At 35.2% G+C, this 22,412-nt stretch overlaps 1 protein-coding gene across 28 annotated transcripts in view; it reads left to right on the forward strand.

The window, feature by feature from the left end:
• Nucleotides 1-22,412, forward strand: part of ANKHD1 (ankyrin repeat and KH domain containing 1) — a 145,558-nt gene that overhangs the window by 76,445 nt on the left and 46,701 nt on the right. For 18 of the 28 annotated variants that reach the window (XM_014345050.4, XM_063604255.1, XM_003829179.6 and 15 more), the window contains 5 exons: nt 2,058-2,145; nt 4,647-4,774; nt 5,111-5,254; nt 6,481-6,583; nt 16,015-16,773. In XM_014345050.4, the coding sequence (XP_014200536.1) occupies nt 2,058-2,145; nt 4,647-4,774; nt 5,111-5,254; nt 6,481-6,583; nt 16,015-16,773 (1,222 nt within the window). The remainder of the gene's footprint in view (nt 1-2,057; nt 2,146-4,646; nt 4,775-5,110; nt 5,255-6,480; nt 6,584-16,014; nt 16,774-22,412) is intronic. The other 10 variants (XM_055113024.2, XM_014345048.4, XM_063604253.1 and 7 more) reach the window with 3 other exon arrangements.

Consider the following 22,412-nt stretch of genomic DNA (forward strand, 5'->3'; position numbering starts at 1 on the left):
AGGCTTAAGAAATAAGAAAGAGAAAAGGGTAAAGTAAGGATAAGTGACATTAATATTGCCCAACTGTGTTCTAATAATAACATATCAGTTGCAGATAATCAATGTCTTACTCTCGGCCTTAACTACTACTCTTAATTTCTTGTTTAGTTGACTTTCCTTTCTCTTATTTACCTAGTAGAAAATAATAAAAACTTCAAACCTCAGTGCTATGAGAGGGAAGATTTGCGAGTTCAGTTATGCTTGGTTTCCTGCATGATTAAACAATATTTAATCACTCCATTGTTTTAAGCATTATGTGTACAGTGGCGAGCAAAAAAAGACAAGATCATTGCTCTCATGGAGCTTACTGTTTAGTGGAGGAGACAGGTTAGTTAAATATAATACTTACACAGACTAAAATATGATTGCAGTTTATGAAGGAGTGGTTCATAGAGATGTATGTCCATAATAGGAAGAGTGATTTAGTCAGGAAGTTCAGGGAGGTCTTCCTTGAGGAAATAACACTGGACTTGAGATGTAAAGGATGAAAATGAGTTAGTGGAGGAAAAGCATTAAAAAGAAGAGAGACCAGTATGTGCGAAAAAGTTGTGAGGCAGGAAGGGAAAAAACAAGTTGCTAAATGGGCAGTTTATTTCCAGGATGTAGTTGATTGTAATGATAATTCAGAAATAAGTTGGATAGAAAAACTGGACAAACAACTTTCTAGGTCTTTCCGAGTAAGGTCTTTGTGATACATATTCAGTTTTATTTGAAGTAAATTGCCAGAATGTTAGATTTACCTAAATTTGAATGTGAATTCAAGATCTATTCTAAAGCCAAATTATTTGGGCATTATCTATAGTTATTCATTTTTCCATAATCTAGAGTTAAAAGATTCTTATTTAATTAACATGTATAACAATTAAAAAGTCAAAGCATAAAGTAGTTTTTAAAGTAGGTTTAGTGATACTACACTGTCAAGATTTTTTTTTAAACCTATTTTAGGGAGGAATTCCTATCACTTTTCTGTGAGGTTTCCATTGAGTTGACAGTCTACTCATTTCTTATTGTTGTTTTGCCTGAGTTGTAGATCAGAATAATTAAAATGTAAATAGACTAAATTGTATTCTGTTGGGGGAGCACATATTTTAAATTGATCATGTGGTAATTATAGGATTTTCAGAGTTAATTAGAAGAATATAGCTGAAATAAAGCCTTAACCACCAGTCTTTATCAGTTTTTTCTTGGTAATAAAAGAGAACCAGAACAACAGAAATTCGTGTTTGCATACATAATGAAAGAGGGGATAGGTAAGAGAACTTTTCAAAGAAGCAGTATATAAGCTACATTTTAATACTTAGATGAATTTAATGAGTTCATAATTCTCCCAACAGACAGTATTACTCACCATATAAGCAAGCTCCTTTTAGTGGCATTTGATGTGAGGCATGCATGGTTAAAAACTGTTTTATCATTCATTCCTCTTGCTGGCAAACTTCCTAGAAAGAACAATCTTTCTGCTATTAGGAGTTGTATCTTTTGCCTTTGACTATTCAAGTATTTAATTTCTACTTAAAAAAAAAACTACCCATTGGTATATTTTTCTTCTTCATTTTTCCGTTACTCCTAAAATACCATAGTGTTTTTCTTCAGGGAATCATTTGCATCCTTTGATAGTGCTTTTATTGGCTTCTGCTATAAGATCAAGATTCTTCTAATCATTTCACAGGACTGAGGTTCCTTTTTCACAATCCAGATAAATAGTTGGGAAACATTTTTTAAAACTTAGAATTAGAAAAATGCAGTGATTTCTCTTTGGGAACCAAACAAAACATTAATATTATCTTTAATGGTTATTACTTGGTATGCAAAACTGAACTTGCCCTTAGAAAGTTACATTATCTAGTTTGGACTGAAAATCCTGTATATTGGGGGAATTGAGGTAGGTGGTATAAAGTGTCTACTACAATGAGTAAGTATATTAAATCCTCGTTATTTCTCATTTCATCAGTACTGTTTTTAAAATAGATGGTTAGACTGTTGGCATTGATGGATTATTTTTTCCATTTCTTTAACAGGAACATGAATCTGAAGGTGGAAGAACACCTTTGATGAAAGCTGCAAGAGCTGGTCATTTGTGCACTGTGCAGTTTCTTATTAGCAAAGGTAAAGAAAGGGCAAGTGATCATTTCCAAGAGGCTACAGTTTATGGAAAAAAAAATTCTTTTCTTTTTCTATAAACTTCCAAACTTCCAAAATTCCATAATTGCAATTTTGTTGCAATTTATGTTATGGCTACTTTACCTACAGTAAAGTATTGTATTCTTGCCTTTTGTTATTATATTTTATTTAGTAAGCATAGAGTTTGTGAGTTGTTTACTGGGAATTTTCTTTATTAGTTTTGAATTTTAAGTTTTCATCAACGAAGCAACATGTGGTTGCTCCCAACTTAGAAAAGCCAAATGTAAAATGTCCCACTATGATTAGGTGGATATGCAACAGCTAATGATGAGTCTATTCTGCTGGAGATGTGGGTGGAGGACAGAGAGTAAGTCTGCTACTGTGGTACTTGTTTATGGTACAGTTGAATTAACTGAGTTTGTAAGGGTCTTATTTATAATTTTTATATGTCTTTAGAAATTCTATTATTAGAATTATATTTATTTAGGCAAAAAATTTCAACTGGTGAACGAAGAATTAGCTTAAGACTGTTTACTGCAGAAAAATAAAATGCTGTGGAACCAATGTTAGGTTTAACCGTATATAATTGTCATGTTATGAATCAAAAATGGTAATGTCAGCAGTTTCATTTGGTTCAGCCTAACTCTTTGTATAGTGTCAGAAATACTGTGGCATATAATGAAACATCCTAGGATAGGATGATAAAAATACAAGGAAGATTCTCTCAGGTGGTGGTATGTTAAGATAAAAACTATATTTATATTTTAATAGATTTCTGACATTTAGTGACATTAAAAATGCAGGGTAAGATTTTATCTTTTTTTTTTTTTTTTTTTTTTTTGAGAAGGAGTTTCACTCTTTTTACCTAGGCTGGAGTGCAATGGTGTCAACTTAGCTTACTGCAACCTCCGCCTCCCGGGTTCAAGTGATTCTCTTGCCTCAGCCTCCCGACTAGCTGGGATTACAGGCATGCACCACCATGCCCGGCTAATTTTGTATTTTTAGTAGAGACAGGGTTTTACCATGGTTTGCCAGGCTGGTCTCAAACTCCTGACCTCAGGTGATCCGCCCGCCTCGGCCTCCCAAAGTGCTGGGATTACAGGCATGAGCCACTGCACCTGGCCAGATTTTATCATTTTAAATGTACTTGTTTTCCTCTGAATTGGATAAAACTAGGTTTATTTTCTTCATATTGCATTTTTGCTGCCAAGTAAGGCATATCTTTACATAATATAGTCTGTAAAAGCTGTTTACCTCAACCACACAGAAATAAATAGATGGATAATCTCTGGAGTTCTCTTATGCTTCTTTACTAAAGAGAATACCTAATCATACCCAACAACAACCTGCTAAGAATATAATCAGGCTTATCAGGAATAGGAACACATTGATTATATCCTTTCTATGTCAAATAATCCTGTCATCTAAAATAATTTCATGTTGCTAATCTCAGGATGTTTATTGCTGTGTTTTACCTTTCCCAAAAGGTACTTTATTCAAGTTAGGATTAGATTCAGCTGGATATTTTCTGAAAATTAGACAAACTAATAGTAGTAGTTTTACCCACCGACTTATTTTTCTCTTAAATAAGATAGGTAGAATTAAGAAGGAAGAATGAATATTTCTATAGTCTTAACTTTCTAGTTGAGATCTTTTGGAATTGTTAAAGGTAGCTGAACTAAAGTTATTTTTTCCAGGGGTCAAAAATAATTTATCAAAAAAGAAACTAAGAAAAGACTTTGCATTTAGACATTTTTCAGGTCATGTTATACACAGCTATTGAACAACTTGCCTTTCAGATAACATATCTGGATAATATTCTGTCTTCTCTCCATATCTAGGTCCCCTGACTCTTAAAATACACAATATGAAGAATTATGTGTCTCTTAAACATTGCTTTAAAAAATCTGTTTTCTCTACTTTGAGACCTGGCTATATTGCCACTTTCTAGTAGATCAAAAATGTCTTTGAAACATTTTGAGTTATATACAGTGGTGTTATTTGATGCTTACATTAACCTGTATATATTTATTAATCTTAGTCTTCTAGATTTTCCATTTTAAAAGTGATATTGAATGAACGAACTACAGCTTCATGCAACATTGTGGATGAATCTCACAAATATAATATTGAGTGAAAGAAGCCAGACGCAAAAGAGTACATTGTATGATTCCATTCATATAAAATTCAAAAACTAAAACCAGTTTGGAAGTCAGGGTAGCGGTTACTATTGGGAGGCTGGGTAGTGACTGAAAGGGAGCACAAGATGGGGCTTTTGGTATGTGGATAATGTTCTGTTTCTTCCTCTGGGTGCTGGTTACACAGGTGTGTGTTCATTTTGTGAAAAAAATTCAAACTATACACTTAATGATTTGTATACTTTTTTGTATCTACATTATACTTCACAAAAAATTTTTAAATGATATTGACTGTGAACTGGCTTGATTTCAACCTTTGCTAAGATTGCAATTTATTTTTCTTCAAAGGTGCCAATGTTAACAGGGCTACAGCCAATAATGATCATACAGTAGTGTCGCTGGCATGTGCAGGAGGCCACCTGGCAGTTGTTGAGCTTCTCTTGGCTCATGGGGCTGACCCTACTCATCGACTCAAGGTAGTCTACTTAAAAATAAGTAAACAGGCTGTGTGCGGTGGCTCATGTCTATGATCCCAGCACTTTAGAAGGCTGAGGCGGGTGGATCACTTGAGCCCAGGAGTTTGAGACTAGTCTAGGCAACATAAGGAGACCCCATCTCTATTAAAACACACACACACACACACACACACACGTATGTATGTGTATATATATATAAATAATATGTGTATAGTTATAAAAATATGTTTGATCTATCTTAGTGCTTAGTATTTAATACTGTTTAAATGAGTTTTGATTTTATATGAGCTGCTAAGAAACTATAAAGAATTAATTATCATGGCAATTCTTTTTCAGGATGGTTCAACAATGCTCATTGAAGCTGCAAAGGGTGGCCATACTAATGTAGTTTCTTATCTGTTGGATTATCCAAATAATGTTCTGTCAGTTCCCACCACAGATGTGTCTCAGCTCCCTCCACCTTCTCAAGATCAGTCTCAGGTAAAGTAAAATGGAGCTTGTTTGTTAATATAAATATTCTTCAACATGATTAGAAGTTTTTGTTTAAAATCAGTTTTAAGCAAAATGGACTTGTTTTTATTCTGTGTTACATATTGAGAAAATCATGATTCTAAATTCTTTAGGATTTATTTTCTTTAAAGGTACACTGAAATTTGTTATTGCCTTATTTATTGAGAATAGTGGTTTTTAAAAACCACTTAATATCAAATATAAACGTAAGTATTCTAAGTTGTTATCTTATTACAACTAGGTTTTTCAGGGTTTTTTATTTGTTTTTTAACAAGAGAATCAAGAGAAAGCTTTTTCTTTTTTCTTTTGTTTTTTTTTTTGGAGATGGAGTCTTGCTCTGTTGCCCAGGCTGGAGTGCAGTGGCACAATCTCAGCTCACTGCAACCTCCGCCTCCCAGGCTCAAGCGATTCTCTTGCCTTAGTCTCCCAAGTAGCTGGGACTATAGGTGTGCGCCACCACGCCCAGCTAATTTTTTGTATTTTAGTGGAGATGGAGTTTCACCATGTTGCCCAGGGTGGTCTCAAACTCCTGAGCTCAGGCGATCTACCTGCCTCGGCCTCTCAAAGTGCTGGAATTACAGACGTGAGCCACATGCCCGGCCGAGAAGGCATTTTCTTAATACCTCCCAAGGTAGTATTAATTATCCTAGAGATAGTGACTTTTGTCAACCATGAAAGTATAGGTAACATAAGCGCTAGAAGTTCACTAAAGTAACTTTTAAACCTACCTTAAATTATGGAGATTTTACTAGTATATTAAGTTGGTGAAATCTAAATTCTTTTCTACAAAGTCATTCTGAAAACTGCTAGCATACCCCAATTGAAGAAATATATTACATTTTTGTTTTCTTTTGATCCATGTAGAATTTGAACAAGGGTAAATTGGTTAGTGTATAGTGAATATGTGACTTGTACCCCTAGCTACAATTGGAACCAGCAAGGTGTTCTATTCAGCAAGGGAGTAATGTTATTTCCATTTAGCTTAGAATCATTGACTATTTGTAGATTCCCCGACTGTCTAATCATTAGTCTCAAAAATTATTGCTTGGTGAAAGCTTTTTTTAAAAAAAGCTTCAGGAAACAAAAGTGCATTTGGTGGTATATGAAGATAACCTAAAACAGGATATCTGTTTCATTTAGGGGCCTTTGTCTTATTCTTTGGTCTGAGATGATTTTTTTCTGAGTTGACTTTTTAGGTGCCACGTGTGCCAACGCATACACTTGCCATGGTTGTACCTCCCCAGGAACCTGACAGAACTTCACAGGAGAACTCTCCTGCCCTTTTAGGAGTGCAAAAAGGTTAGTTATTGAATTATTTTTCTTAAAATGGGTATTTTTTCACCTAATTGATAAATCCAGAAATGTACTTTAATGATACAGAGTTACTGTGTACCCATGGCTAACTGACGTAGATAATTCTGACAAATGCAAATAGTCTTACTATCTAAAACCAAAAAGACATAAGTGTTAGGAAAAATGACTTTTTATTATTTTCCTGTTAACATACTGATAGATGTAGCTTTCATCTGGCACAGATGAAAACACTTAAGAAACAAGCCGAGTTCTTGATTATATTTAAGTAACTATAGTTTATCAGACATTCATTTTTCATTTGATAATTCTTTAGCTAACCAACAGTAAATGAAGAGTAAAAGTGTATATTTGCTATCTAGTTAAGTCTTTGTGACATTGATTCAGTTAATGAGTGAGAAGTTTAAGAATTACATTCAGTTGCATTTATGCAATGCTGAATATAGTAGATTATCATCTGTCACTATGTGAACCTGGACAAATAACTATCAAAATAAAATGTGTACAAGTAATATCCAAATGACTATTAAGAAGGAGAGTATACTACTTAAAAAACTCAAGTTTATGAGCTCTGATATGTTTCTGCTGTCTTTATATTTGTAAATGAAATGTACCTTCATGTATAAATGTACCTTCACTTCATAATTATGTATAGTTGTAATATCTGAGTTTTCTGAAATAAAGAAAATAGTTAATATGTAGGATGTTTAAAACTATGTAAAAACAAACTTATGAACATAGTTCATTTAGTGTATGATAATCAAGTCCTAGATATTGAAATCACAATGAGGTATGTAAGTGTATATAAATATCTGTAACACTGATTTAAGAAAAGTTGGTTTGGGTTGACTGTTATAGCAGCAAACAGAAACTTCTTTCAAATTATGCCAATTTTAGTAATTTAAAGTATTGGGGGCCTTCACCAGGGCTAAACTATTAATTTCAGAGATGAAATATCTGTAGTCTCTCTGATTTAAGCTAATTCTAGCAGTTTTTCATGGAACACCTAGCTATTCAAAAATTTCCTGCTGTTTTTAATCTTAACAATTAAAAAGCAAATTAAACATGCATCTGTAAGTATCATAATCAGCTGATATTTAACCTTTAGTAAAATATTTAAAGCTAAATGCCTCTGTTTTTATTGTTTTTTTGGGGGGGGGGGGTTTATTTGGCTAAACCTTATAGAGGACTGTAGTAACTTTGGCTTTGGAAACTCAATACTAAATAAGAATCATTGGCTGGGCATGGTGGCTCACGCCTGTAATCCCAGCACTTTGAAAGGCTGAGGCTGGTGGATCACCTGAGGTCAGGAGTTCAAGACCAGCCTGGCCAACATGATGAAACCCCATCTCTACGAAAAATACAAAAAATTAGCCAGGTGTGTTGGTGGGTGCCTGTAATTCTAGCTAGTTGGGAGGCTGAGGCAGGAGAATCGCTTGAAGCCAGGAGGTGGAGGTTGCAGTGAGCTGAGTTCAGGCCATTGCATTCCAGCCTGGGCAACAAGAGCAAAACTCTGTCTCAAAAAAAAAAAAAATCATTAAAAAAAATATAGGCCACATGTGGTGGCTCATGCTTGTAATCCCAACACTTTGGGAGGCTTAAGCAAGTCAATCACTTGAGTACAGGAGTTTGAGACCAGCCTGGCCAACATGGCGAAACCCCATCTCTACTAAAAATACAAAAATTAGCCGGGTGTGGTAGTGCACACCTGTAATTCCAGCTACTAGGGAAGCTGAGGCATGAGAATCACTTGAACCCGGGAGGCAGAGGTTGCAATAAGCCGAGATCTTGCCACTGCACTCCAGCCAGGGTGATGGAGTGAGACTCTCAGAAAAAAATTAGGGCCAGGCACAGGGGCTCACACCTATAATCCCCGCACTTTGGCAGGCCAGGTGGGCAGATTGCTTGAGCCCAGGAGTTCGAGACCAGCCTGGGCAACATGGCGAAACCCTGTCTAACAAAAAAATACAAAAGTTAGCCAGGAGTGGTGGCACAAGCCTGTAGTCCCTGCTGCTAGGGAGACTGTAGTGGGAGGATCACTTCAGCCTGGGAGACCAAGGCTGCAGTGAGTCATGAGTGTGCCATTGCACCCCAGTGTGGGCCACAGAGCGAGACCTTGTCTCCAAAAAAAAAACCAGAAAAAGAAAAAAAATTAGGCTATGTGCCGTGGCTCATACCTGTAATCCCAGTGCTTTGGGAGGCCGAGGCAAGAATGATCGATCAGCCTGCCCAGCATAGGAGAACTTGTCTCTATTAAAAAAAATTTAAAAATTAGCCAGTCATGGTTGCCTGTGCCTGTAGTCCCAGCTACTCAGGAAGCTGAGGCAGAAAGATCACTTGCACCCAGGAGCTCCAGGCAGCAGTGAGCTATGATTGTACCACTGCACTCCAGCCTGGGCGACAGCCTCAAAATATAAATAAATAAATAAATAAATAACACAGATCCGCAAAACAATCAAGAAATAAGCTAGAGTGTATGCCAAGAGGAAATAAAAACATTTTAAATTTAGGTTTAATATGTAAATAATCTGAGATGTTTAGGTAGTGATTTTTTAAGTTTATACTCTAGTGAGTAACCATATTTTTGCTTACTGAAATATCTTGGATTATTTAGTTATTTTCTGCATTTTGATGTTTTATTACTTACTAAATAGTATAAACATGGACTACCTTTCTAAGGAATCTTTCATTTTACTAGATTATTGGGTTATCCCTAATTAACATTTGTATCTAGATCACTTGGGCACTTGCTACTGCTATCAACCAAATGGCATTGGCAATCTAACAGTTACTTACTTATGGAGGATCAAACTGCGATAATGCATTGTATTAAAATGTCATGTTAGTATAAATCATGCATATCATAGAATATTATGTTGCTATGAATTAGGAAAAATCATTTAATTATGGAAAAGAACACACTGAATTACCAGGATAGGAAAACCTATCTTAAATAAAGACTTAACTTTTTTTTTATACTTAAAGCTCCTTTTTCTTCTTAAAAAAGCTTCTCTTTTACGTCTCTGGAAAAGCTCCCTTGAGTGATGAAATTGCTGTTTGACCCTTTTGTTTTTGTTTCCTCTAAGTCCATATATTCTGTGTCGTGTATGTGATTAGGGATGGACAAAGGGTTCTTATTCCCTAGGACTCTCTTCTTTTCCTCTTCCAGCGATCATCTTTTCAGGTTCTTATAACATTTTACTCCTGTCTGTTTTCAGTAAATCTTTTTATTATTCATATCCTCATCCTTTTAAAAATGTATTAATGCCCATAAATCTTACCCAGGTGTTTGATATATGTTCTACTCAGATATTCTTTTCTTTCATGCCCCATGTGTACCATTTGTACAGGCTCCGTCCATCTTGATTCATATCCTCCCGATTTAGGCAACTTGATCTCATTTGTCTGTTGTTTTTCAAGGATTCAGGATTCTAGGTGGCATCTAACAGAGGCCTCAGAATCACGTCCATAAACAAAATATGAAACTCAGAGTGACATGCTCAGTTTTCTAGCATTATTTAACTTTATTACCTACAGTTACAAATATTCAGATGGGAAAGGATACATAAGTAATGTAAATCCGTTGCCTTGTTATAACTGGTTCTACAGAAGTTTTAAGAGAAGATTCATTTTGATCTTTTGCAAGTTGTGTAACTTAGAATTAATCTGCTGCAAAGCATTTAAAATTATGTCAGGATAAACAAAACACATCTTTTGTGTATACCTCAAGCCCTCCTGAGGAGTAATTTCCTTTTCTCTGAAATTCTAGAGTACTTCATTGGATCTTCCTTCCAGTTCTTGTCACTTTTGCTTGCTTCCCTCCCCTTGGGACCTCAAGTGTAGAGGGTTGAGTTAATCATACTCAATTTCTGGTGCTTTATCACCATAACTTCTCTCTTGTTTCATTTATTCCCTTTTATTTCTCTTTCCATTCCCCTGCTTCCCCCATAGATAATCATTTCAATATTTGATGTGTATATTCTTTTGTTCTTATAAATTCTTATAAAATATTTATTTTTTATATGTATGTGTATATATGTGTGTGTGTGTGTGTGTGTGTGTGTATATATATATATATATATATTTGGTGTTTTTTTTTTTTTTTTGAGACAGGGTCTCACTTTGTCACCCAGGCTGGAGTACAGTGGCGCAGTCTCAGCTCACTGCAGCCCCAACCTCCGAGGTTCAAGCAATCCTCCTCCCTCAGCCCTGCAGGTAGCTGGGACTACAGGTGCCCTGCCACTACACTTGGCTAATTTTTTGTATTTTGGTAGAGACAGGGTTTTGCCATGTTGCCCAGGCTGGTCTTGAAGTCCTGAGCTCAAGCGATCTGCCCGACTTGGCCTCCCAAAGTGCTAGGATTACAGGTGTGAGTCAGCACACCCGGCGATTACCTTGTATTTTTAATTTACATAAATAGTATTGTGCTACAGATTTCATTTTGTTTTTTCCCTTTGTTTACTCAATACTGTTTTTAAGATTTATCCACCTATCTCTAGATTGTTTCTACCTATAGCATAGTGCTTCACACCCTGTATATCTTCCATGTTTTACCTGTCGTTTCTCCCAGTGACGGATACCCTGATTGCCTCTATTTTCTCACCCCCACTAACAATGCTTTGATGAAAATATTTGTATAGTCCCTCTATGGATCTATATAAGAATTTCTTTGGAACATCATCTCCCCACTTAGACTGTAAGCTCCTTAAGGGCAGGGTTTATGTTGCTTATCTTTATATGGTCTACTATGCCTTGCTTGTATTAGATGTTTACTTATTGAATAAATTAATGAGTGCAAGGCTAAGAATATAGATTATTTTGAAGGCAGAAGAAAATTCTTAAGCATTTTTAAGAAAGACATTGTGATTAAAGAGATGTTTTAAAAAAGTAATCAAGAAGTAGCATTCTAGAATGGTGGGAACGAGATTGAAAACACAAGCATAAATGTAAAGTAAGAATTAAATTGGCATGCTGCTTTTATATGTTAGAGTTGCTTTTTGGAGTAAGTGACATGAAAAGTTCTCACATTTTTATATCAAATCATTAAAATTATATAGAAAAATTGTATATACAGTGAATGGTATTCAGTATTCCTCTGGAAACTTTACTGCTAATATTCTTTAGTCACTTTCCATTATATAATCATTCTTATATGGATTTACACATGCCCAAATTTGATAATATCTTTTAACATATAACTGCTTATAGTAATAAGAAGATTGAATTAATCTGTTAACATGTAACACAGATGTTTCTTTGGACACCCTTGGTTAAGTGATTGCTATGTTAAAATGTATAATGTGTCCTGTTAGTTTGGGAAATTTTGAGACGAATATTTAGACATAAAGGAAAAATAAGTCAATTCTAGGTTAGTGGCTTTCATTTTTGACTATGACCACAATAAGAAACATTTTATATTGAAGCCCAGGACACATCATACATCTGTTTATCAAAACAGAAATTCCAGTGGATAATAAACACTCTACTACATTTGATGCACTGTGTTATTTTTAGTTATACTTTTTCAACCTGATTTTCTATTTGAGATCCAGTTGGGAATGCTGTTTAAAAATCATTCTAGTAGGGTGCTGTGTGATGATGTAAGCAAGGGAATTACAGAACAAGGTTTAAGTTTTATAGACAAAACCAAGTAAGGAAATACGAAATCTAGTCTAGATCCTTCTGTATATCATGTTTTTTTCCCATTGGCCATTATTTTTCCATTGTACAATGCACTAATTATTTTAGACACAAAAATGATTGATAGGATTAAGCTCAATCCAATAAAAAACTAAATATTTGGCAAATATATGTCCACCTCATTCCTTCACTGCCAATAAAAAAATAAAGGCCATGTTTAAGCTGTCACTAGATCATGGCTTCTACTACAGATTTTTTCTAGTTTTGTTAATGGAGGGAAAGTGAGAAGCAAAGGAATAGGATAGAAACCAAACCAAAAAGATGAAATGGCGACTTTACCTGTGTTTCTTTCTTTGAGACGGAGTTTTGGTCTTGTTGCCCAGGCTGGAGTGCATTGGCACGATCTCAGCTCGCTGCAACTTCTGTCTCCTGGGTTCAAGCGATTCTCTTGCTTCAGCCTCCTGAGTAGCTGGGATTACAAGCATACGCCACCACACCGGGCTAGCTAATTTTACATTTTTAGAAGAGACGGGGTTTCTCCATGTTGGTCAGGCTGGTCTAGAACTCCCAACCTCAGGTGATCCACCCGTCTTGGCCTCCCAAAGTGCTGGCATTACAGGTGTGAGCCACCGCACCCGGCCACCTTTATTTCTAAATAGTACTTTATGATATCGTTCACTGATACCAGTGAATAGATGTCTTTGTATCTGACACTGTAAGCTGTTTGAAGGAGACAGAACCCTTTTATTTTCTGATATCTTATAATACTACTTACTACCTGTTGAAAATTTTGTTGCTAAAAGAATACTTGTCTTAATCTCTACCCAGAAAGTGTAGATGTTGCTTTAGTTTCTAGGACTAATTAGGCGACATTATCTGTTTTTCACCAATCTGTTTTATTCTTGATGTTATAGCTTGTGTTAGTGCTTTGATGTGTCTTTAGGCAATTCCACTAACTCCATGGCTATTTTGAGATGAACCACTTTTTATGCATCATTTTTGCCATCTTCCATTTTTAATGCTACATACGTTCTGGGCTTATAGTTTGTCTATTCATAAATTACTCTTAGTAATCTTGTGTTCCACGCTTCTTGCATATTATTTGTTAACAAGATAGACAGGGCCATTCCTATCTGTCCTCAAAATTCTACTCTTATTTTGGATTATACTATGTATAAAGATTTTAAATCTGTGAATGTCCAGTGGGGTCATAACATAATTACTAACCAGTCTGGTTAGTGTTGAACTCTTACCTAGTTTTCCTGAATCTTAAATACAAATTGCTTAGTAGCTATACAAGGGTGTTTTGAAACTAATGGATGTTTAAAGGACCATGGACCATTCAGTCTTTGTAGAACTTCTAAATGTACTTGAGTGATGTCATTGAATTTATTACATGACTGAATATTTCCTTGTTATTGCTGTGGATTTGTACATTGCTATTTGTGACCGTTTACCTTCCTTTTCTTGTTGATTGTCATTAGGCACTTTAAACAAATACTGTAAATCAAAACAGGGACTCCTATATGGTCTTAGGAAAGTAATAATAAAATTAGCTCACAAATCTAATTGCTTTTGCTCTGAAAGAATAAAGTCTTTTTCCATCATTTTACTCAGATAGAAATATAAATTGAGGAAGGCTGAGGCTGGAGAATTACTTTAGGCCAGGAGTTCAAGACCAGGCTGAGCAACATAGCAAGATCCCATCTCTTAAAATTATATATATATAAATTGAATATAGACAGTGTACTTTGCAATTTAAGGAATAACTAAGCCTCTGAAAGTGATTGCAGTGATATTGAAATTGTGGTCATCTTACCTTATTAAAGACAGTATGTAGGTGAAAAACTTAGACTTTTTTAGTAATGACACATGTTGCATATGTTTGAGCTACCTGCAGTTTTGAGATCTCTATTCTAGCAAAAAAGTAGATGAATCTAATTTTTTTTTGTTCAGTAGTTTTGTCACCCCTTTGAAATTCAGAACATTTTATGTCTCTAAATGACCTTTTTTCCTTTGGACTTGAGAATCATTTTTAATAGAATGGATGATTTTATTTTAAAAATTCCCAAATTACCTATGTTATTCATATATGTTGACTGCAATTCAAAATAATAGATAACTTTTTTACCCAGCTTTTCTCAAACAGCTTTATTGTTTAATTTACATACCATAAAGTTCCCTTGTTTTAAATGTACAATGCAATGAGTTTTAGTAAATTTACTGAGTTGTGTAACCATCATCACTATCTAGTTTTAGACCATCTCCATCTGCCCAAAAAGATCTCTTATGCCTGTTTGCAATTGATCCTCATTTTCACTGTTATAACCTCAGGCAGCCACTACTGTCCCTGTCTCTATAGATTTGCCTTGTCTCTGCAGATTTGATATGAGTGGAATTACACAATGTGTGGTCTTTTGTGTCTAGCTTCTTTCACTTAGTATAATGTTTTTGAGGTTTACTCATGTTGTAGCATGAATCAGTAGTTTGTTCCTTTTTGTTGCTGAATAGTCCTACTTTTTTTTTTTTTTTTTTTTGAGATGGAGTCTCGCTCTGTCTCTCAGGCTGGAGTGCAGTGGCGCAATCTCGGCTCACTGCAAGCTCCGCCTCCCGGGTTCACGCCATTCTCCCGCCTCAGCCTCCTGAGTAGCTGGGACTACAGGCACCTGCCACCATGCCTGGCTGATTTTTTGTATTTTTAGTAGAGATGGGGTTTCACCGTGTTAGCCAGGATGGTCTCGATCTCCTGACCTTGTGATCCGCCTGCCTCTGCCTCCCAAAGTGCTAGGATTACAGGCGTGAGCCACTGTGCCTGGCCTAGTCCTACTTCTAAACAAGATTAAGCCTTAGATTTGCCTCAGAGTAGGTATTGTACGTCAAAAAATTTATGTCCTTCATTTCATGTCCAGATGTTAAGATTATTAATATTGATAATTATTTTTCAGCTGATTTGTTATGAAGGAAGGAACTTAAGTGTAATTTAAAACTTTAAAATAATATACATTGCCATTGTTTGTTAACATACACTGTCAGCATGAGTAACCCTAAATGGGAAGTCTGATTTTCTCCTAGGATCATTTATTGTTTCTCTCATAGACAGAATTTACTTGAAGTGTTCATTTAAATGCAAGTTGTCCTTTGCATAGTAAGTTTAACAGTGTTACAGTAGGGATGTGTTAAAGGTATATTTAATGGAGAATTTTAGAAAGACATGTCTTGAAAAAACTGATTTCACATTATATTTCAATATAAGAAGAAAAATATTTTGACTGAAAAACACTATCCCCTACTTTGATCTGTAAGTTTTGGTCTTTTGCATTAACTCTGCATTGCTTGCAGAGTTAATATTGCTAAAAGAATGATTGTTCTAAATGGGCAGTTAACATTTCTGGTATTTTGAACGCTATTTTGATACTGCTTTAGATTTGGTGTTCTTTAAAAAGTCCAATCTAATCAGCAGAATTTTGAGATTCTCGCCTCTTGGTTTTCCTTTTCCCCGCCCCGACTTAATTTCCAAAATCCTCCTATCCTAAAGTAGATTTTTAAAACTTGACAGTTTTTGAATTAGCAACATCCTAGTTTGTGCTGCGTGAAATAGATGAGTATAGGCTTTAACCTGCCTAACACTGGTGTGACTCTGAACATTCATTCTATAACATTAGTTATAAGGGTTTTGGGAGGGAGGTCCGTGTGTGTGGGAGGGGAGGCTGGTTTTCTTTTTTTTTTTTTTTCTTTTTTTTTTAGCATGGCACTCTTTCAAACATTTTTCATGTGCTTAGGTACATCCAAGCAGAAGTCCAGTTCCCTCCAGGTAGCAGATCAGGACCTACTGCCATCTTTTCACCCATACCAGCCTTTGGAGTGCATAGTAGAGGAGACTGAAGGCAAGCTGAATGAACTGGGACAAAGAATTAGTGCTATTGAAAAAGCACAGCTTAAGTCACTGGAGTTAATTCAAGGTGAACCTCTGAACAAAGATAAGATAGAAGAACTTAAAAAGAACAGAGAAGAGCAAGTCCAGAAGAAGAAGAAAATATTGAAAGAACTGCAGAAAGTGGAAAGGCAGTTGCAGATGAAAACACAGCAGCAATTTACCAAAGAATACTTGGAAACCAAAGGTCAGAAAGACACAGCGTCTCTACACCAACAGTGCTCTCATAGAGGAGTCTTCCCAGAAGGGGAAGGAGATGGTAGTCTCCCAGAGGATCACTTTTCAGAGTTACCTCAGGTTGACACAATCTTATTTAAAGATAATGATGTTGATGATGAGCAACAGTCTCCACCATCGGCAGAACAGATTGATTTTGTCCCAGTCCAGCCTTTATCATCTCCACAGTGTAACTTTTCCAGTGACTTAGGTTCTAATGGGACAAATTCTCTTGAACTTCAGAAAGTATCAGGTAATCAGCAGATTGTAGGACAGCCTCAGATTGCTATTACTGGACATGATCAGGGGCTGTTAGTTCAAGAACCAGATGGACTAATGGTTGCAACTCCAGCTCAGACGCTTACCGACACTCTTGATGACCTGATAGCAGGTGGGTTAAGAAATATATCTGTAATAATTTCTCTTTAATCTGTGTGCTGAACTTCTTTATATACCCCTCCAAAAACGTAGACTTTGTACTTTTCCATTTTAGAACTTTGTAAAATTACCCATTTCTCGAAGTATTTTGGAAGTGAATTAACTATGCTCAATAGCACTAACACACAAAAGTGTGTTTCCCCCTCTTCTTTTTTGTCATATTGCAAAGGCAAAGAAATAAAGTTGCCACAATCCTTTGTTTTAAACCGTTGGTATCAAAACCACTGTGTGCTGTGACTTGGGTAGGAGATCTCAAAGTAGAATTTCTTTGTAGGCTTTAGAAGTATTCGTATAAGATTATACTTAAAATTTTCCTGCTGTTGATTTTCATGTCTGGAAATTTTAAATCACACAGCTTTTTTAATTTGTAATTTTATTAGATCAACTTATTTATTTCCAATTAAATGGGATGTTCAGATAAAACTAAGTATTCCATATTATAATATTTGTGGTTAGAAGATAAGGTGCATTAAAATTATTGTCACTTGATGATTTGAAGATTGGGATTTTTGCATTAACTTTCTTAATGAAAGCACACAACCACACCACACCCCCCCTCCACACACACACACACAGAAAAAAAGGCCTGATAACCTTGAAGTATATGTTTCTGTTTATTGTTGTGTGGAAAATTACAACTAGATATGAAATGAGGTGCACAAGTTTACTTTCCCTTTCATTGTCCTTGCAGCAGTGGGAAAACAGTGCAATTAATCATTTACCTTCCTAAAGATGGCTGGTGAATGTATCACCTCCATGAGAGCCCAATTCAGAAATGCAGCCAGAATGGCTGTTGACAGTGGATGAAGACCAAGAACTAAGATGTAGCTGGAGTGATATTCAAAGGCAGGCCAGTCCTCTGTCTCTTGATTGCAACATTTTTTTCCTTACTGTTGTCTGTTGCCTCTTGTCATATTCTCCTCCCCTTCTCCCATCCCAATTATGCTATCTCAGTTTCCTTTCTTCTTTTGTGAGCCTTTAGTCTTCCTGATCTTTACTGAATCTTTTTAAATGTGGAATAAGATTACTGAAATCAGGAATTTTATTGGGCATGTGTTTGACTTCCAATGGTTATAGAATTGTGATATTGCCTTTGAGGCTCCTCTGATATGTAATAGGTATCATTGTGCAGAGGAGGAATGTCTTAGTTTTCTTAAAGAAAATTAAAATTCTGGGAAATGTTTTAAGGAGTTAGGCTCTTTGTTCTTTAATTTGGGTTTTTATATCTTCAGTTGGTAGACACAAATTAACTTTGTATTATTAGCATTGAAAGTTGTTATAAATTGTGAATAAATTCTTGTAGTTCATTTGGAATTCTAATTTATAATCTGGGTAAAAACAGATTTTAGAATGTGAAGTATGATTACGAATAATAATGATGAAACTGATGAACTGGGAATAACATTTTTAACATGTAGTGTTCTGTAACCAGCATTATAATGTTCCTAATTAAGTGCACAGTTTCCAGTTATGAAATCTGTGTTACTGATTAGTTCAGTTATGTTAGAACTTTTTTTTTTTTTAAAGAATGTAGAAACAGCTCTAAAAGGAACTTGTAAGTGTTAAGGAACATCAAGTTTTATTTCACTGAAGTATTTGTTAAATTAGTCTTTTACAAAGTTTGCATGAAACTTAGAAAACTGGCTTAGAAATTATCTTTTTATTAATATAAACAAAATTTAATTTGTGTTAGACATTAATACCTACCACATTGTACAATATTCTTTTATTAATAAGTTTTAAATTTTAAATCAGCCAACAGGTACAAAAATTATCTTCATGTAAAAACTTCCATTTTTATGAAGGTTATGTGTTTTGAACTATATGGCAGTAATTATATTTTCTTTATTCAAGATGATGTACCTGTCTTAAATTTAAATATTATATTTTCCTAAGTCAAAGTTTGTCTTAATTTTCTTAGTTGAAGGTAAAATAAATAAGGCAAGGGTGAATTAGGTTAATACCTAATGCTGCAATTGTAAAACATATTAACATATTGGTAAGATTATAGAGTAGGACAAATATATAATTAATTTTACTTAACTCTAGTTTTTACCACTCATATTAGTAAAGAATACTGTACATCTTAAAATTCTACTTTAGAATTTTACTTTAGAAGTAAATTTTACTTTAGAAGAATTTTAGATGTATGATAACAGTACATTTTACTTTTTAAATATAGGAGTATTATTTCCTTATTGCTATTCTTTCAAAATATTTGTTGTGATAAGTTGTTTATATAATTTATTAATGTTGCAACTTGATTAGCTGATTAACTTAGCCCTTTAGTGTGTTGTTTGATACGTGTCATACATGATGTAGTTCCAAACAGACTAAATAAATTATTGATTAGGAACATGGTTCCTCAAGTCCTTCTGAAAGTGAGCATTGGGTTTTTAGCAGTTACCATAATAGCAAGTGATTCTCAAAGGTCAAATGTCTAGGAATATAAAGTAATTTAAAGAAATTCAAAATAGCTTTTACCTTCGAGCAGTTCTAGAAATACTTGTAAAATTTTCTTTTCTTTTCTTTTTTTTTTTGAGATAGAGTCTCACTCAGTCATCCAGGCTGGAGTGCAGTGGCTTGATCTCGGCTCACTGCAACTTCCGCCTCCCAGGTTCAAGTGATTCTCCTGCCTCAGCATTCCGAGTAACTGGGATTACAGGCACCTGCCACCACACCCAGCTAATTTTTGTATTTTTAGTAGAGACAGGGTTTTACCATGTTGGCCAGGCTGCTCTCAAACTCCTGACCTCAAGTGATCCACCTGCATTGGCCTCTCAAAGTGTTGGTTTTACGGGCGTGAGCCACCGCGCCTGGCCAAAATTTTCAATTCTAATGTAGAAAGAAGATTGGTTAAAAATCAACTAATATCAATTTATTTACATTTATTGAGCATTTACCATGCACCAACTTCTATGATAAATGCTAAATATACTTTATCTCATGGGCTAATTATAATAATACTTTAAATAAGTCCTTTTCCCACCTCTATTTTTCTGTTGAAAAACTGAAGCTGGCCGGGAGCAGTGGCTCATGCCTGTAATCCCAGCACTTTGGCAGGCAGAGGCGGGCGGCGGATCGCATGAAATCAGGAGTTCAAGACCAGCCTGGCCAACATGGTGAAACCCATCTCTACTAAAATACAAAAATTAGCCAGGCATGGTGGTGCATGCCTGTAATCCCAGCTACTTGGGGGGCTGAGGCAGGAGAATCACTTGAACCCAGGAGGTGGAGGTTGCAGTCAGCCAAGATCACACCACTGCACTCCAGCATGGGGCAACAGAGCGAGACTGTCTCAAAAAAAAAAAAAAAAAAGAAAAGAAAAGAAAAAATGAAGCTTAGGGAAATTAAGTTGCTAGTAAGTACCAAGATTCAAACTCAGTTCAGCCAAGTTTAAGAACCTTAGATGTAATATGCATGCATATGTGTCAACTTAAATTTCTGATTTATCTTTAAGTATTGTTATTTCCTTAGACTTCGAAATTCTATTAATCATTTCCCTTATTTTTATATTAAGATTTGATGTACATGTAAGTTTTAATACGGTTTTTGACTTTTTACTATGTTGTTACTATCATTGGCATCTTAATAGGCTCTGAAATTGTAATTTTAAAGTATCTTTAACTCTGTAGTAGTGAATATAGGTTTAAGAATTAAAAAGTAATTAAGAAATCCTCTTAAGGAGATTTGCAATAAAATCTTTAAATAATTTTTTCTAATTGACTTTAATATTTTATTTATAGGTTTTTTTTTTTTTTTTTGAGACGGAGTCTCACACTGTCACGCATCTTGGCTCACTGCAACCTCTGCCTCCCAGGTTCAAGCGATTCCCCTTGCCTCAGCCTCCCAAGTAGCTGGGATTACAGGCGCCCACTACCATGCCTGGCTAATTTTTTTGTATTTTTAGTAGAGATGGGGTTTCACTATGTTGGCCAGGCTGATCTCAAACTCCTGACCTCGTGATCTGCCCGCCTCGGCCTCCCAAAATGCTGGGATTACAGGCATGAGCCACCACGCCGACCATAGGTTTTTATTTACATAGAACTATTTAATAAAGTTACCAATACATAAAACAGATTACAGCAATTAAATTTCTTAAAAAACTCACAACAGCCGGGCACTGTGGCTCACACCTTTAATCTAACCAGTGCTTTGGGAGGCCAAGGTGAGCAGATCATGAGGTTAGGAGATCGAGACCATCCTGGCTAAAGTGAAACCTCATCTCTACTAAAAATACAAAAAAATTAGCCAGGCATGCTGGCACGTGCCTTTAATCCCAGCTACTCGGGAGGCTGAGGCAGGAGAATCCTTGAACCCAGGAGGCAGAGGTTGCAGTGAGCTGAGATCGTGCCACTGCACTCCAGCCTGGGTAACAGGGCGAGACTTCATCTCAAAAAAAAATTCACAACATATTTTATGTACACCTAGTATCAGTGAGATTTTTTAATAATAAGATTTATTATCTTCCATATTGCCTACAAAACTTTCTTCAACTTCATAAAAAGTCAAGTAACATACTGTACTTACTTCTCTCACCTCATTTTAAAATAGTGGATAAATTGTCAGACACAGTGACTCTGCACCTGTAATCCTAGCTACTTGGGAGGCTAAGGTGGGAGGATTGCATGAGGCCAAGAGTTCAAGACCAGCCTGAGCAACACATAGAGACCCTATCTCTTTAAAAAAAAAAAAAAAAAAGCATACCGTATAAGTTTAATTTGAATTATATATAGATGTTTGTGGTAGCAGTCTGTCTTGGTCACTTTCAGAGATATTTCATTCAGAGGTAGGAAATATTTTAGAATTTATGAAAATGTCATAGTCTTGGTGTAATTTTCTCTTAATACAACCTTTATTCCACATGCACTTTTTAAATCTCTTGCTACTTCCTAGTTTTAGAACTTTTCATTTGTAATTAGTCCTGTTAAAGGCACTTGCTATTGAATGTTTCTGACTGTCATTATTACATGGAGTGAAAAAATGCTTCTAGGATAATGTAGTACAAAAATGTTTAGTAATTATTGTAACAACACATTTTTGTTAACAAAGCTGTTAAATGCACAAAAGTACTTTTTAAAAGCCAACTCTGTGAAGAAGTTTCTTATCACATTCTGGCATAGCACTCTAATCAACTATTCAAAAAAATTTTTATATACCTGTTTTTCATAATAAAAAAAGAGAGATGAGATAACATAAATAAAATACTGATAGAAAAGTAGTTCTTTACTAAAGTATATGTTAATAATTGTGGGACCACTACTGAAGTCTTACTGTTAGAAAGGTTCTGTAACATATTAATCTTCAGTGTCTTGTTTTTTCAAGCAGTTTTCCAAACATATCAGCTATTTCCAGGAGGTGTAACAAAATAGTATCTGCTTTTAACTCATTGAATGACAACAATTTTTCATTATTACTATTATTTTTTTCTTGGCCACTTCTTCCAGGAAAAAAATGACAAAAAATTTTAAGGCTTTGTTTCCATTTTGCATATTCTTATAGGTGAAACAAACATATGTAATAATTATTCCTATTTGTAACTAAATAGTTAAATTATGTTATTTATGTGATGACAGAAGCTGGAGAAATTTG

Source organism: Pan paniscus, chromosome 4 (assembly GCF_029289425.2).
Source record: "Pan paniscus chromosome 4, NHGRI_mPanPan1-v2.0_pri, whole genome shotgun sequence".
NCBI lineage: Eukaryota > Metazoa > Chordata > Mammalia > Primates > Hominidae > Pan > Pan paniscus.